Source organism: Poeciliopsis prolifica, unplaced genomic scaffold (assembly GCF_027474105.1).
Source record: "Poeciliopsis prolifica strain line A6 unplaced genomic scaffold, Auburn_PproV2 SCAFFOLD037, whole genome shotgun sequence".
Taxonomy (NCBI): Eukaryota; Metazoa; Chordata; class Actinopteri; order Cyprinodontiformes; family Poeciliidae; genus Poeciliopsis; species Poeciliopsis prolifica.
The window spans coordinates 1,195,001-1,210,000 of NW_026562412.1; the positions used below are offsets into that span (position 1 = coordinate 1,195,001).

General features: G+C 43.0%; 1 protein-coding gene across 2 annotated transcripts in view; it reads right to left on the reverse strand.

The window, feature by feature from the left end:
* Positions 1–15,000, reverse strand: part of lrfn5a (leucine rich repeat and fibronectin type III domain containing 5a) — an 82,851-nt gene that overhangs the window by 7,990 nt on the left and 59,861 nt on the right. For both annotated transcript variants that reach the window (XM_055053362.1, XM_055053361.1), the window contains 6 exons: positions 7,615–7,846; positions 6,452–6,580; positions 6,185–6,365; positions 5,793–5,948; positions 5,435–5,694; positions 4,597–5,064 (listed from right to left, as the gene is read on the reverse strand). In XM_055053362.1, the coding sequence (XP_054909337.1) occupies positions 4,597–5,064; positions 5,435–5,694; positions 5,793–5,948; positions 6,185–6,365; positions 6,452–6,580; positions 7,615–7,820 (1,400 nt within the window). In that variant the 5' untranslated portion in view covers positions 7,821–7,846. The remainder of the gene's footprint in view (positions 1–4,596; positions 5,065–5,434; positions 5,695–5,792; positions 5,949–6,184; positions 6,366–6,451; positions 6,581–7,614; positions 7,847–15,000) is intronic.

Genomic DNA, 15,000 nt, shown 5'->3' on the forward strand with positions numbered 1-15,000 from the left:
TTGTCCAATTATTGGTGAAAAACTATTCAGTGCTTCTGGCGAGCGCCTCTGCTGCGGCGCGAACTCATCTAAATTAAACAGCCTCAAACATGAAGGCGCTTCCCCAGATAAATAACTTTAACAATCTGCTATTGGTTTTAAAAACTTGGCTTTGCACTAAACCTCTTAGAGATGCTAACTTTACCTTCTCGCTGCCTTTCTAGTGAATTTCACTGCAGAAATCCCATAAATCATTTCACTCAGTAGATTCTGAATCTCATTTTCTTCTCTTTAATCTTTCTAAACATTTAAGTAATTAAATAATTACACAACATTCAAGCTTGGAGCAAATCCAATCAGCCTGGTTGGGAATAGCTGCTTTCCAAGCACAAAGTGAGGAGGATTAATGCTTCCTCATGGCTCGCCCCGTTACTGCTGGCCTCATGGCTAATGTGGCGAACCCAGCAGCTGGCACAGCGCCGCGCCACCGGATCAGAACCAGAACCTCCAGAACCTCCAGAACCTCCAGACCGGCGGAAAACATCCGCCGGTCACTTTGAGGCAGGAAACGCAGCGTTTCTATTTTATATATTAATATCTACTTCACAAAACAGTTCAGGAGATTTTATCTCTTTTCTTTAGATGGTTATGATATTATTTATGTCAAACATGCATAATTATGAAAATAAAAATCAGTACTTTTTACTGTGACTGTTTTGTTCATGTCCAACCAACTCAAACATCTTTCTAAACAGATTAAAAACAAAGTTTCTCAAAAGTTAAAGCTGTGAAATGTCGTTGGACTCAAAGCTGCTCTGGCAAAGCATGAATGAATTATGATTCATATGAATTCAGAAAAAGCAGCAAAAAACTTAATGTTTTAAATGAAGGGAAGGGCAACTAAATGTAGGATGGACTGGTTACTGCAGAGCAGATACCAGAGTTAAACCTCTGAAACATATTGGCTGCTGTTTCAGCTGCAGGTGTTTCAGCTGCAGGTGTTTCAGCTGCAGGTGTTTCAGCTGCAGGTGTTTCAGCTGCAGCCTCCATCAGCGCCATTTCTGAAGCTTACAGCTAACTCAGCTCTGCTCTCATATTTCCTCTGACTCTCACACCTTTATTGCGTCTACATTTCCTAACTGCTGCACATTCATCTTCTGCTGGAAATAATTCTGAAAACCATACACCAAAATATATTTCCTGTCTGCTTGTATATTGTCATGTTTTATCAAAGTTTAACGAAGCACATGAATCTTTTTGTTCTCTCATTCCTCTCCCCTGTTCGGCTCTGAGTCTCCATCTAAAACCTGACTAGCAGTGAAAATACTGCTGATGTGCTGAGTTTTCTGTATGTTTATTGTACTATAAAATCAGAACTGGAACATTGTAACAGAATAAATGGGTCGGATATTTCATGCTCTGAGCTGAGCTGCGTTGTTCCCGGCACTGCAGCATCAACTACATCCTGCTAGTTAAAGGAAGGGAATGTCGGCCCTTTTCTTCAAGCTTGGTGCCATTCCCCCTGTGGAGCAGCATTTTTTAAAAATGGTCACACGTTTTGCCTGATGTGTAACTTTCTTTTCCTGACTTAGCAAATGGCAGCCGGCCCCTGAGGCTTGATGAATCTGCTGGAGCAGAAAACAGTCGCTGGAGGAAGAGTTTAGGAAAACAGAGCCGACGACAATCAGAGCAGAGAGAAAGAGGAAGGATCATTTCTGTCTGGATGTATCTGATTGTGAACCAGGGAAACATTTGATCCTTTTCCTTAATATTGTGTTTCTGCTCCTCGCTGCTTGGCTTGCGGCTGCAGTAATGCTGAAAGGCCATGAAGCTGATCCATTATTCATACGAAGCCTTTAACATCCCATCTGATTAACCCGTTTGCCACCTGAATGTACAGAAACGTCTGCCGCAGCTGATGATGAATAAAAGCCTGTAAAGCTGGAAATGAGCTTTAAGGTCCTAAACCTGAATCTCTGACTGGAACAATTTGAACTGATTGCCTGTTTATTTGTGTGATAAAGATTGACATGTTCTGGTCTGTTAACTGGATCTCTGTGTCGATCGGCTCTTTTTAAATGGAAGCTTAATGAGGCAAAGTTCTCTGTTTTACTTTTGTATTGACCTGCTTGCTGTTCTGAGTGACCGACTGGGCAGCCGGCCCGGTTCTGGCCAGAAACACAATCCTTCAGCAGGAAGACGAGTGTTAAAACAGCCGCGCTCTCCCAAGTGTCTGAGTCGAGCCCAGCGTTCAGTGGCCGACCTCTGACCTGCTGCTCCGGTTTCCCATCAGGCTTCACTGCAAAGCCAACAGTCACAACCAACACAGCTGGTTTCAGATTCATAGTTATCAGGACATGACGGGTTCTCAGAAGGCTTTGAGCAAATGTATGTGATTCAGTGTGAAACATATCGAACTCCTCCCACTCTCCAAAGAACCAAAGAATAGAGAATGTCAATGTGTGGCCGATCAATAAACTCTCACTGAACCTGAAAAATAAGAGTCTTGTTGGCAACAACAGGCTCAGATTTCCCCCATCTGTTCGTCTCCTTCCCTCCATGTTCCTGCATTTTACCTCACTGCTTATATTCCAATTTACTGTTTTTCTCTCTGCTGCAGCTTCCTGCTCTCTGTTTGTGGAGTGATCAATAAGATGCTTCTTTGTGCTGACACAGGTGTGGAATGGCAATCAACCTGCTATCTAAAGACAAGAGAAATGCAAAATACACACAAATGACTCCATATTGAGGAAAAGGATGAGAAAGCTGCAGAGAGACGGAGCAGTCAGGGATTAATGCAGAGAGGGAAATGTTTCTCTGCACCACTGTGCAGCAGCTGGGAGATATTATAGAAATATTAGAAATATTATAGAAATGATAGAAATATACTAATACTTCAAAACTGAGGAAGAGGAGGAAGAAGAGGAAGAGGAGGAACAGGAGCTGATGAATTATGAAGACAGATTAAAAATAACATGCATGGCAGATAATAGCTGTGTATTTGTCTCTGAATGTTTTCTGCTTGTTAACTGGATGCTGCTCAGGAACTGCTTTGGATCCCTCGTTACGGCGACCCGGACGGATCCGATGTGCACTGATAAGTTGCTTCAGCCTTGAGATGGGAAGCAGATCATTTGTTTCCCTGCAGAGGCTCTTTATTAATCTCCACGTTTCACCTGAGCAAATATTGAGCTCCTGCAGCAGCGACCGCTGGCTGCTGCAGCGACCGCTGGCTGCTGCAGCGACCGCTGGCTGCTGCAGCGACCGCTGGCTGCTGCAGCGACCGCTGGCTGCTGCAGCGACCGCTGCCTGTCCCTGCAGGTGGATTTGGTCTGAGCGTGTGGAGCGTCAAGGGCGTCAGACCCAAGTTAAAATCAGAATTTCATAATAGTGATAAACAATAAGTCAATTAATTGCGTGACAAATGAGAATGATCAACCTCATTTTAATTGATGGATTTTATGGTTTTTTTCTTCCTATTAATGATTCTGGATGCAAAAGGCTGAACTCCACTGACCCTTAGTGAACTGTTGCATCTGCTCATCTTTTCTGTCCAAATCTATGATTGAAAGGTAATTTATAATCTGTACGCTTTTGGTTGAATATAGTTTTTATGATGTGGATTTTTTGTGGATTTAAATCCATTTAATTTTTGTTTTTGTTTTATTTTCCTTTATTTTCTGCTAAATGTTCTTTTGAAAATAAAGTGTATTTATTTTTGGCAGTATTTGCTCACATTATAATGTCATTACCATCACATCAGTTTAAAATGGTCTTCAAATAGTTTTATCATTTATCACAATAATTTTTGAGACATTTTGAGTGAAATTTGTCATCATGTCTCATCAAGTCACTTCTCAGCTGGATGCAGACTTTGCATGTTCTTCCTTACTGCTTGTTTTTAAAATGTTATATTTCTCATCTAAATATTTTTCTTTTTCATTTTTGGGCTTTTTATTTATTTAGTGCTCATGTCTTTTAACTTCCACTTAGTGCTGCCCTGTAGCAATAACATCATTTTGATGTACTTTGCTCTGCCATGCATGCAAAACCTCTGGATATCATCAAACACAATAATTTATAACAAAAACATCCAGAGATGTGAGAAAACTCCGTATTAGAGTTCAGTCCTGTTCATAACAGTCTGACTGATAATATTTCCAGATTCTGGCTTTGAGTTTAGTTCCCATCATCGTCGTCTTTAAAGTTTTACATTAAAGTTTTAATAATTTTAAATTTCAATACGCTGTGCCGACTCAGCAGGTTGTTTTGAAGCACTCTGATTGGTTGACAGGGTTTAGCTCTACACTGCCCCCTGTGGGTTTTTGCTCATTTCTGCAGTTGTCTGTGTTCACGGGATGAAAACTTTTGGAAAAGAAAAATATTTTGTAATTGCCTTGGCAGATATTTGTTTTTATAAATAGCAGGTTCTCATGTTTTTTAGGTCATTTGTTTCAGTGGATCGTTCCTCCACTAAGCCTGATTTTCTCTCTGAGCTTCAGGACCTTTAAAAGCCAACTTTCTTCATGTTTTCTAGTGATGACATTAAAGTTACATCCAGTGTAGCCTGAGAGCCTCAGACTGGTTTGGTTTCCAGTGACTAAAGTCTCGTCTCACCTGTAAACCAGCGAGTCATCCTGGCTGCCGTTGTACTGGATCTGGAACATCCTGATGCCGGGAATGTTCCTCTGGAAGTTGAACTTGATGAGCGCGGTGGACGACCTGGCCTCGGCCGTCACCACCCGCTTGTCCACGCCGCCCTTCACGTCGCCCGTCACGTTGCTGCCGTTGGCGCCGCCTCGGGTCGACGTGGAAATGTCTGACGAACCCGGATCGGGTTCTTGGATGTTGTTGGTGTTGTTGGAGATGTGAGGCAGTTTGATGATGACCAGCTCCACGGTTTGGTGGGCTTCGCCGGCCGGGTTGGACGAGATGCAGGTAAAGGAGCCCGTGTCTTTCACCGTGCTGATGAGGATGTCCAGAGTCCCGTTGCTGTAAACCAAGGTTCTGGAGGAGTTGGACACCAGTTTGCCTTCAGGAGAGATCCAGTGAATGGCTGGTTCTGGATCACCTCTTGCTTTACACCTTCAGTGATACAGAACCAGAGAAAATGGGCTCATTAGAAAGGAAGCAGAACGAGGCTGAGGAAGATCAAACATGAGCAATAAAAGGGAAACGTGTCAGATGAAACGACTTGATGGGTCTGAACAGCAAGATGAAAACAGGAAGTCTTTAAATAATAATCTATAAATCATCCCTAGTTGCATGAAGATAGTTTAGTAAATATTTCCCTTCTATCAGGATGTGATAATTGCAAATAGACCAGTTTCAAAGAAACCAAATCTGGAGTCAGTACAGGCTACAATCCAAGCCAACGTCTAGACAGAAGATTGTAGAAACTGCAGGTTTTGATCAGGTTTCTGACAGCAGCTCTTCACGGGTCCAGAGTTGGTACCTGAGAGCGACTCTCTGTCCCTCCAGGACTCTCATCTCATGGGAGAATCTGGTGATGAGCGGCGGCTCACAGAGGAACTCCTCCTCAGAGATGGACCAGAAGTATCGGCCAGCCAGGTGCTCGGGTGTGGCGCAGGTCTCCAGGTCGTCCTCCCTCTTCAGCCTCCGCAGCCACAGCAGCTCACAGTTACAGTGGAGAGGATTTCCTCCAAACGACAGCGCGAACGACGAGGGAGTCATCTCCCCTGATGTGGCGAGGACCTGGAAGATTTAAAGCAACATTCCTCTGACGATGTTCAGCCTCTTCTGAACGTTTTGAATCCTGTTTTAGAAACACAGCCTGGTCGGCTCTGACGTACCTGCGCCCGCTGAAACAGGGGGTCTGGTGGGAGTTTCTGCAGCTTGTTGGACGTGACGTCCAGCCGGTTGAGTTTCTGCAGAAGGGAAAAGGTTCCTTCTGGAATGTAATCCAGCATGTTGTGGTCTAAGCTCAGCGTATGAAGGCTTGTCATTCTCTGCATGAAGAAGAGAAAAATACAGATTTTTACATTTCTGTTGCTTTCACTGGAGATGTTTCATTGTTGTTCAGTATGAAATATTAGTGATGGAGAAAGGTGGAGAAATGAAACCTTTTTATTCATGTTATCCCCAGTTTTCATTGTAAAAGTGCCATTTTTTAAATAGAATCTAAAATATTAAACAGTGTTTCATTTATCCATAATTGACTGTGATCTTTTAGTGCAGCGCCGACCTGAATGGCCTCCCAGGGAATAGAGTCCAGGTTGTTGTAGCTCAGGTCCAGCTCCTCCAGCGCCAGCAGGTCGTTGAACGCTCCCTGATGGATCAGCACCAGCTGGTTGTTGTTGAGGATCAGGTGGTGAAGCTTTGACATCCCGCTGAACGTGTCGTTGCCTATCCTCGTCAGCCGGTTGCTGCAACACAGAAACAACGGAGCTGGAATAATCCGAGCATTCCACCGCCAGCCAGCGCTCTCCAGCGCTCGTTGTTGGCGTCTTACCTGTTGAGGTGTAGCGCTCGGAGATTTTCTAAATCTGAAAAGGCATGAGGTGTGATGTATGAGATGGTGTTTCTGGATAATGTCAGGTCCACCAGCCGCGTCATGTTTGCAAAGTCTTTCCTTTTCACGCTGTTGACACAAAGCAGTTGAGAGTAGTTAAACATCAGACCTCATGGATGGAGCTGCTTTACCAAACTTCCCCCATTAAACCATCTGTCTGCTGAATGTTTAGCTCCAACAATGAGGTTCAAATGCACAGAAACTTAAAGCAGGGAAGCGTGGGAACCTCGTTCATACATAAGAGGTTTCACACGTCTTATCCTTCACAGCTCATTCAAAAATCTGCAAGCGTGACGTTTTCTCTGTGGTTCTCTGCCATCTGGAGACGCTTTGAGCTGCTCCAGTGACTGTGAACCAACCACGAGTTCCTCCAGGGCCTGGAAGAGCCTCTTCTACCCAAACGGGTTCATTTGCATCCTGTGGCAGCTGAGTTTGTTCCCATGATCAAGCGATCTCTGGCTTCTACTCCAATATTGATTTATATTCACCAGAAGATTTTGGCGCTGTTGCCTCGTGATGCTGTAGATTAATGTCTCTGTGCCCAGTTTTGTTTCTCCTCACACTAAAGGACTCAATTTGTCTTCCATTTGTCAGTGTTACGGGGATTACTCATACTAGTGCTGCTCGCTGAATATATGATCAGAGGACAGAAACTCTCTCTCTGATCGGCAGACATGCAGGGCAAACGAAGGAGCCACTGTGGTTTGGATTCACGTGTTAGAATGGTCCAGTCAAAGTCCAGACATACAATTCAAGCCTTAAAACTTCAGTCTGAGATTCAGCTCCATCCAAAGACACTGGAAGAAATGTGAGTCAGAAGAGAAGCAGATCGATTTGGTGGGAAAACGTTTCGACTTTGGATAAAAATGTATTGTTTTTATTAATAAAGACCATAAACAGTGGAACCCCATCACCCGACATCTTTAGAGGTGAAACACTGGAGATGTAAGAAGCAACTTGGTGACATGTGAGGGTTGAAGATGGAGGTTTCTGTGTTGGAGAAGTATTTCAGAGAGTTTGCTTCACACGGTGCCACCTGCAGGGTCCTGGTTCCTGACTGAAGGACCCTGCTGCACTCAGACTCATCTCTCACGCAGCATCACCTTGTTACGAAGTTGTCGGCCAGCCGCAGCTCCACCGTGTGCCTGTCGATGTTTGGCGGCACAAACAGCAGACCCTTCTTCGCGCAGAGCGTCGCCAGGTTCGGAGACAGGATCTGGCAGACGCAGCGCTTCGGACAGATCTGCGCCCGCACCGTCATGGAAACCGCCAGGATCACGCAGAGCAACAGCCTCTCCATGGTCAGCATCCTCACCTGGTCGGACACCTGGACACCTGGACAGGTGGACAGAACACAGGTTCACAGAATTTCACCAAAGTGAACATCTTGCAGCCATTAACCATCTCTGACATCAGATTTAGTTTGTGCCACTCTCAACCTCACCAAGGTCTGGGCTTTGACTAGGCCAGGGATGGTGAACAGGTGTTCATCCATCCTGCCTGGCGGTTAAACCCACATTGATGCCACGTTTAGTCAGAACTCCAGGCCTCCACGATTCCCTGGAAGGTTTTCAGCGTCTTGTGAAAAACTTCCAGGGTGATGAACCTGGGCATGTTGGGAGTTGCTTCTCTTTGAATCCTGCTGCAGGTTCTCTGGTGAAATCAGATGTGCATGATGGGAGCAGCATGGAGGGAACAAACTGCTGCTTTAAGGACATTTCTGAAAACTAACGAGTTGACTGAGATCAGAGCATAAATCCCACATCAGCATAAAGTTCATTACCAATGAAATTCTTTCTTTGGTGGAAATACTTGAAGCTAATTAGTGAACAGTTATTTATAAATAAAAACACTGAAGGACATGAGAAAATAAAGAAAATCCAAGATCCCACAGATCGATGAACCAAATGAGAACAGAACGCTGTCTGACTGACTTCAGTCCAACCTCCTTTAAAAATGAGTCGGAATATTAAATTCATTCAAAACAGCCCAGAGGAGTTAAGAAACTCTGAAAAACTGCATTTATTTACGGTAGAACTGAAGATTAATGTTGTGAATTAGGATTAAATATAAAACTTCCATAAAACTGTTTATTCCAAACTGGAGATTAAAAATGTGGGCCTGTAATAAAACGATCAGCATTAATTTGGCCTGACATTAAACGGAGAATAATTTCCTCCAAAATCTGTTGGTTCAGCGCCGTGATGATCCATGAAACAGGATTTAAAGTGAAAATAAACCAATCGGTCGGCGAGAAACCATCATTTTTATGTCTGTTGTTTGCATGAATTATTGAATCAAGATGGAAGCAAATAAAAAGCTGAAGCTCTCGTCACTGAGCTGCAGCTCCTCTATTAAACCTGAATTTGTGATTCTTCTTTTGTCTGAAAGATTTATCACATCTCATTATTAAATGAATACCTCTTGCTCTTTCTGTGCTTTTCATTTCTTTATATAATGACTGAACTAAAAGCGGCTGCCCTGTTGGAGGTCGTACCTCTCCGTTTCAGGAGGAGTCATGGGGACCGTTCATTCAGTGACCCCTGAGTGACCCCTGGCTCTCCCAAGCAGATATCGGCTCATTAATTACTGAGAAATGAGTCCGATGAGCGTCAGCGAGAGTGGGAGACAGAAATGGGGAGGAAATGAGAGAGAGATATCAGAGATCAGAGAGAGGATAATTAAAATGAGTGCTGAGGTGTGAAAGGGAAACAGGGGTGGGAGGGGCAGGGTCCATGAACGGATCCAGAACCCAGGATGCTAGTAAAGTTAGCATCCTGGCAGAACCAGCTGTAACTGGCAGTAACTCAGGTTACTCTGAGTGACTTTCAGCCCTGCTGGGATCAGATGTGACGGTGAATTAACCAAAGGGATTATGGGTAAGGAAGACAAATTAAGCTGTTTGTAGTGGTGTGAAAAATGTGATTCTGTTTCACGAGGGACGAGTCGCTTTATACGTTTCTTTGAAGGCTGTCCACCAGAAATCCCAACCCTACACACACACACACACACACACACACACACCCACACACACACACACACACACACACACACACACACACACACACACACACACACACACACACACACACACACACACAGAAAGCTGTTTCACCCCTGGCTTGCACACTGATGAAGGACGAGCTCTGATGGATTCGCCACACAGTCTGCGTATTGAAACTGATCTGAGATGCGTTCAGGTCTCCCTGGGAAACCGGCGGTTCGACGTGACGCTTGGAGCAAGTCGCTCTGTCCCTCTTTTGAAGCTGCAGCCGCCACTGAAGCACTTTGTTCACTTTTCCTGCCCCTGATGTCTCTTAAGACACAGAGCTTCCAGTGAGACGCTTTGATTTATTAAACAGCTAAATGCAGGATTTTCCTGCTGCAGTCGTGGATTTTTCCCTTGACGACACTTTTGAGTTTAGTTTTGGATAAAAAAATATTGTCCAATAGTTGGACTGAAGGGCACAAAATATCAATTTTTCTTTTTTGATTTTAGGTGCAGCTTCTCTGCAAAGGAGGAGTCAGTTTGAAATAACCAGGTGCAATGCTGCTCTGCATTCTCATTGGCTGATGTTTGATGATCAGCCAATCCTGGAGCAGCATTCATTTTCCTCAACTGATTAGATTAGTTATTAGATATAAGCTTCTAAAATGGTTTCCGGTGAGAATACCTTCTGTTTCACGCACGCTGCCGCCACGCACATTGGCGCGATGGCAGCTTCTGTCTGTCCATCACAGTGAACCTCATGCATCAGCTAATGGGTTCATCCTCTCAAACAACAGGGGTCATCAGCTGCCTAAATACACCAGAATTAGTGCACTAATTAAATAAAGTCTGTGAAGCTGCTGCACTGAGCAACGCTAAACACACACACACACACACACACACACACACACACACACACACACACACACACACACACACCACACACACACACACACACACACACACACACACACACAGAAATGAAAGTGGATGAGAGAAACGGAGTCTCCAGTCGTGGCTCTGCAGTCGAAATGTTCAGACATTTCAAAATCAGTTTAACCACATCAAAGCATTTGAATTTACATGACATCTATTCCATCTTTAAAATGTTTGGTTAATTTAAACCAAAATACGGATATTAAAGGAAAGAGACATAATTCTACCAAAGGCTCCTCTGTCAGTTTCTGCTGCTTGTTGGATCTTCATCCAGGATTCTTGGGAAAAAGTTTTGGGCAAAACTTGTCAAATATTAATGTATTGATATTCTATTTTCCTCTGTATGTTTTTGTATATTTGCTGTATTTTTTATGTAAACATCTGTTAGCTCAAAGCTTCTCTTGCACCAACAAAAGTAGACTTTAAATCTTTTCATGCTACAAATAATTTTTTGCTTCCTTAAAGTTAAAGCCCAACAGATTTTGAAGCTTTACAGCTTTTGCCTGAATGTTCAAATATAAACTAAACTTTAGCCCAAAACATTAACCGGCTTGGTTAAGTATAACAGGAATCTGATGCACATTCAGTTCAATCAAACATTGCAGACTGAGGGAGGTCAGTCTGATCTGTAGCTCATCTTCCATCACGACTCCTGCTGGATTTATCCAGATTGGACTGAATCTGTTCCCAGCCACATCATTTACAGCAGAACCTGACCTGCAGGAACCTGAGCTGACGATGAAGGTCGGCCCGGTTGGAGCGGCGCGCCGGTGCCCGTAAAGCCTCCCTCCACTCTGAGACGACATGTTTGGTCCAAACACATTAAACATGCAGCATCTGGAGACACATGTACACCACTCCAGTATCGATTTCAGAGCAGGTTATGAATGCGCTCATCAGGGTTAGGAGAACGACTGCAAAGGGAGGAGAAACAGAAACCGGAGAAGGCCGGGGAGTAAGTGCCTGATTCATGGTTCTGGTCCACAGCATCACATCACAGCACCGTTCTTCAAAACACAACAGAGTGCATCCATCAGCGGCTATCAGATTATATAACCTCCAACAAACAATTTCTCTGCCGTAACGTTACTATCAGGGCCGGTCTGAGTGTTTACATGAGAGACGCTGAAGATGCTTGACTCAAGTTGTTTCTCTGCTTGTTTAAAAGCATGAAGGACATTTGAGGTGCAGATGGAGAGCAGAGCAGATTCATTCAAAATGGAGCCATTTCACTTGATTTATGCTGTAAATGTAACCTGGAAGCTCAGAGGAGTTTTCAGATTGAATAGATTCCAAAACCCTGCAACAAAAAACTAAACGCTACTTATGTTCCTCAGTATTTCCTCCTGGTTTATTCATCTGCATTCAGCTACATTCACTCCTCTGTCTCTGAAAACACACACTTCTATGTATCGATCTATAGATCTATGGAGATCTACAGATCAGTTTGACCCCATATCACAACCATCACTTCCTGCTTTGTGTTTTACCTGTAAGGAAAACATTTTACTACCATTTACTGCTGCATCATTTTTAATACAGAAATATTGGCTCAGGAAGCTTTTAGGATGTTATTCCTGAAGCTACTTTTAATCTAACTTTACTGAATACATGACAGATTTCTGCTGTGATCAGGATGTGACCTCATAGAAAGCTAATGTCCTTACAGACATCAAAGGATAGAAAAGAGAATATTATTTTGGTGTGAAGCCATTTTGATCCAACATGGTGGATCTCACTACATCACCAAAATATCACAGACTTTGACCCAAACAGAAAAGCAGAACTTTTCATTTCAAGCCGTTTCAAAAAGCAGAACCATCGACCAGTAGGGGGCGTAGCCTGACGCTGACCCCGTGACCCCCACAGATCCTCCTGCTGATCTGCAGATAAATCCAGACAGAAAGCAGCATGGCTGATCCTCAATGGGTCAAAGGTCACACACTCCAAATGGTCCACAGGAGGCTTTGATGCCAAGTACTGAGTGCAGATGGAAATGAGTCAAATTATATTTAGTGAAAACATAAAGAGACAAACTTGGATGTGTTCAGATAAAAAGCATGTTTAGGAAACTGTCTCATTATTCAGAAATAATGTCTGGACTTTCAGTCTACAATCAATCACGTGGCTAAATTATTGAATAAATACTTTTGTGAGCTGAACAACAAAGATATTTATATTATTAATCTATTAATCTGAGCAAAGCTTCAGGAGCCTCCATAGAAATCTGGAGGCTAACGTTAGCGTTAGCTGAATCAGAATGTGAACTAGAAATTATTATTGGTCAAACAAATGCAGAAAACAATGAAAACAACTGACAGAATAAAGTCGCAGATAAAATGGCAGAAAATGTTGTGGTTGTTGTAATGAGCTCTCCTGGGTTTCACAGAGCTTTTAATTAAGCTCCACCAAGAGGCAATAATAATTTATTTAAACAACCTAACTGGGTCAGGCTCCTCCACTCAAACAGTCCTGGATGAAACACAAGTGGAAGTTAAAACAAGAAAAATGACAGTAAAGAGAGAAAATGAAAGATTTTAGTCCCATGATGAGGAATTAATCTTTTCTGCATTGAACAGCCCAGAGCTGCAGCTTTAAACATTTTATCTGCCACCATGTTTCAGCCACTGGGCAAATAGATGGAATATTGTTTTTACTTTAACTATACATCTTTGCAAATCTGACAGCATGAAAAACAAAAAGTTCTGCTTAACTTTTTATATGCAATCTGTGAGAAACTTCAAAAGTTAATGAGAGAAGCAAAAAGATGGAATAATATTCAGTCACAGTTACACCAGTTATAGATCGATTTCAGCCCAGCAGCAAAAATCCTCAGAACTGATTGAGACGTTTAGAAAAATGAAGTTTCTGTTCCAGGATGTAAAACAGCTGCATGTTGACAAATATTATGCCATATTCAGGTTCATCTAATAATGTTTTACATTATTATTGAAAATGAATGGAGTTGTGATTTATGATTTGAAGTCAAATCCACATTTCAAAGAGGAAAATAAACAATATGTTGGTATTAGAAATGATTTCCAGGTTTCTGATGTCATTTTGTATTTTACATAGTTCAGCTGTGAGACATAAATCATCAAAATAAACATGTTTATTACATGTGAATAAATGAAAAAATAGACTTTTAGTGAAGAAGCTTCATAAACTGCAACAGAGCTGAACTGGTTTCAGAACTAAAACAAGATTACCAGTCTGTCCAGAACACACACACACACACACACACACACACACACACACACACACACACACACACACACACACACACACGCGCACACACACACACACACACACACACACACACACACACACACACACACGGTCCGGCTCATCGATCTGCTCTCTCTCTCTGCTCTCCTGCATTGTTGTTATGCTTTTCCAATTCATAATTAATAATCTCAGCATCGTTCTGGATGAAGAAACAGCAGAACGGTGGGAGGAAAGGCTCCTCAACACAAAGACGCTGTTTTGGTTTGTTTATGTGCAGATCAGGGAAATGGGATTGGCCTGCAGAGTGAAGCATTGTGGGAGGGCATGGCGAACACATTATGACATCAGCTTGTAATGACACATTGTTCTGCTTGTGTGGGAAACGTGGAGGATCCTCATCACATCCTGTTCTAATGAGAGACAGCGGGAAATCTGGAGCTAAAATAACTTCAGAGTCGATTTATTCTCTGAATAATAAATAAAAATCTGCTCCCTAGAAAATCCCATCCAGCCGAACGGAAGGAGGAGCAGCAGCGTTTCCTGCAGCTCTGCTGGGACATCACTTCCTGTACGTTCCTGCAACGCTGCAGAAGCAATCCCAGCAGCCACTGCAGCTCCTGCTTTGTTTCTCTCTAACTGGACTCAGACTGAACTCTCATAAACAAGTCAATTAATTATGGAACTGAAAAGATATGAATTGATGAGTTTATTCAAAGGTCATTATAATGAAAAACTGTCTGGTTATTGCTGTGTACACACTTTGGTGGGTATTATAAGCTGCTCTGAGTGTAATGCTGTTCATCAATCATTATGAAATATTGACAGGTGAGGAGTTAAACCGAGGAGAGTCAGGCCTCCAGAGCTGCATCACCTAGAAGTTACAGGAGGGAGTTTGGCACTGCTGATCTAAAACAAAGTCCAGGCCTGCAGGACCAAGTTTCCACCTGATGTGATCATTTTACAGCCAGTTTGATGCATGAATGGAAAAGTTTCCTATGTGTTTATGTCCACAGTGGTCATGCAGCGGTCAGCCATCACTGGGTTGGAACCGGGTTCATGATTTTTACCATGTTATTAATTTGTTTATGAATGTCACAGTCTATAATCTATCATACAGGTTGTCATGGATTATTAATCTGTTCTTCCTCCTGTGTTTCTGAGTCTGACCCTCCGTCCCGCGGGCGAACCAATCCCGTTTCATCACAGGATTCAAGTCATTCAAGATGATCAATGATCAAATCCATCATCTTCTACATTTCCTGTTCACCCATAACTTGTTCATGAATCTCCTTCAGAGTCTGAGCGGGAAGCTGATCCTGATAACAACCTACAGATT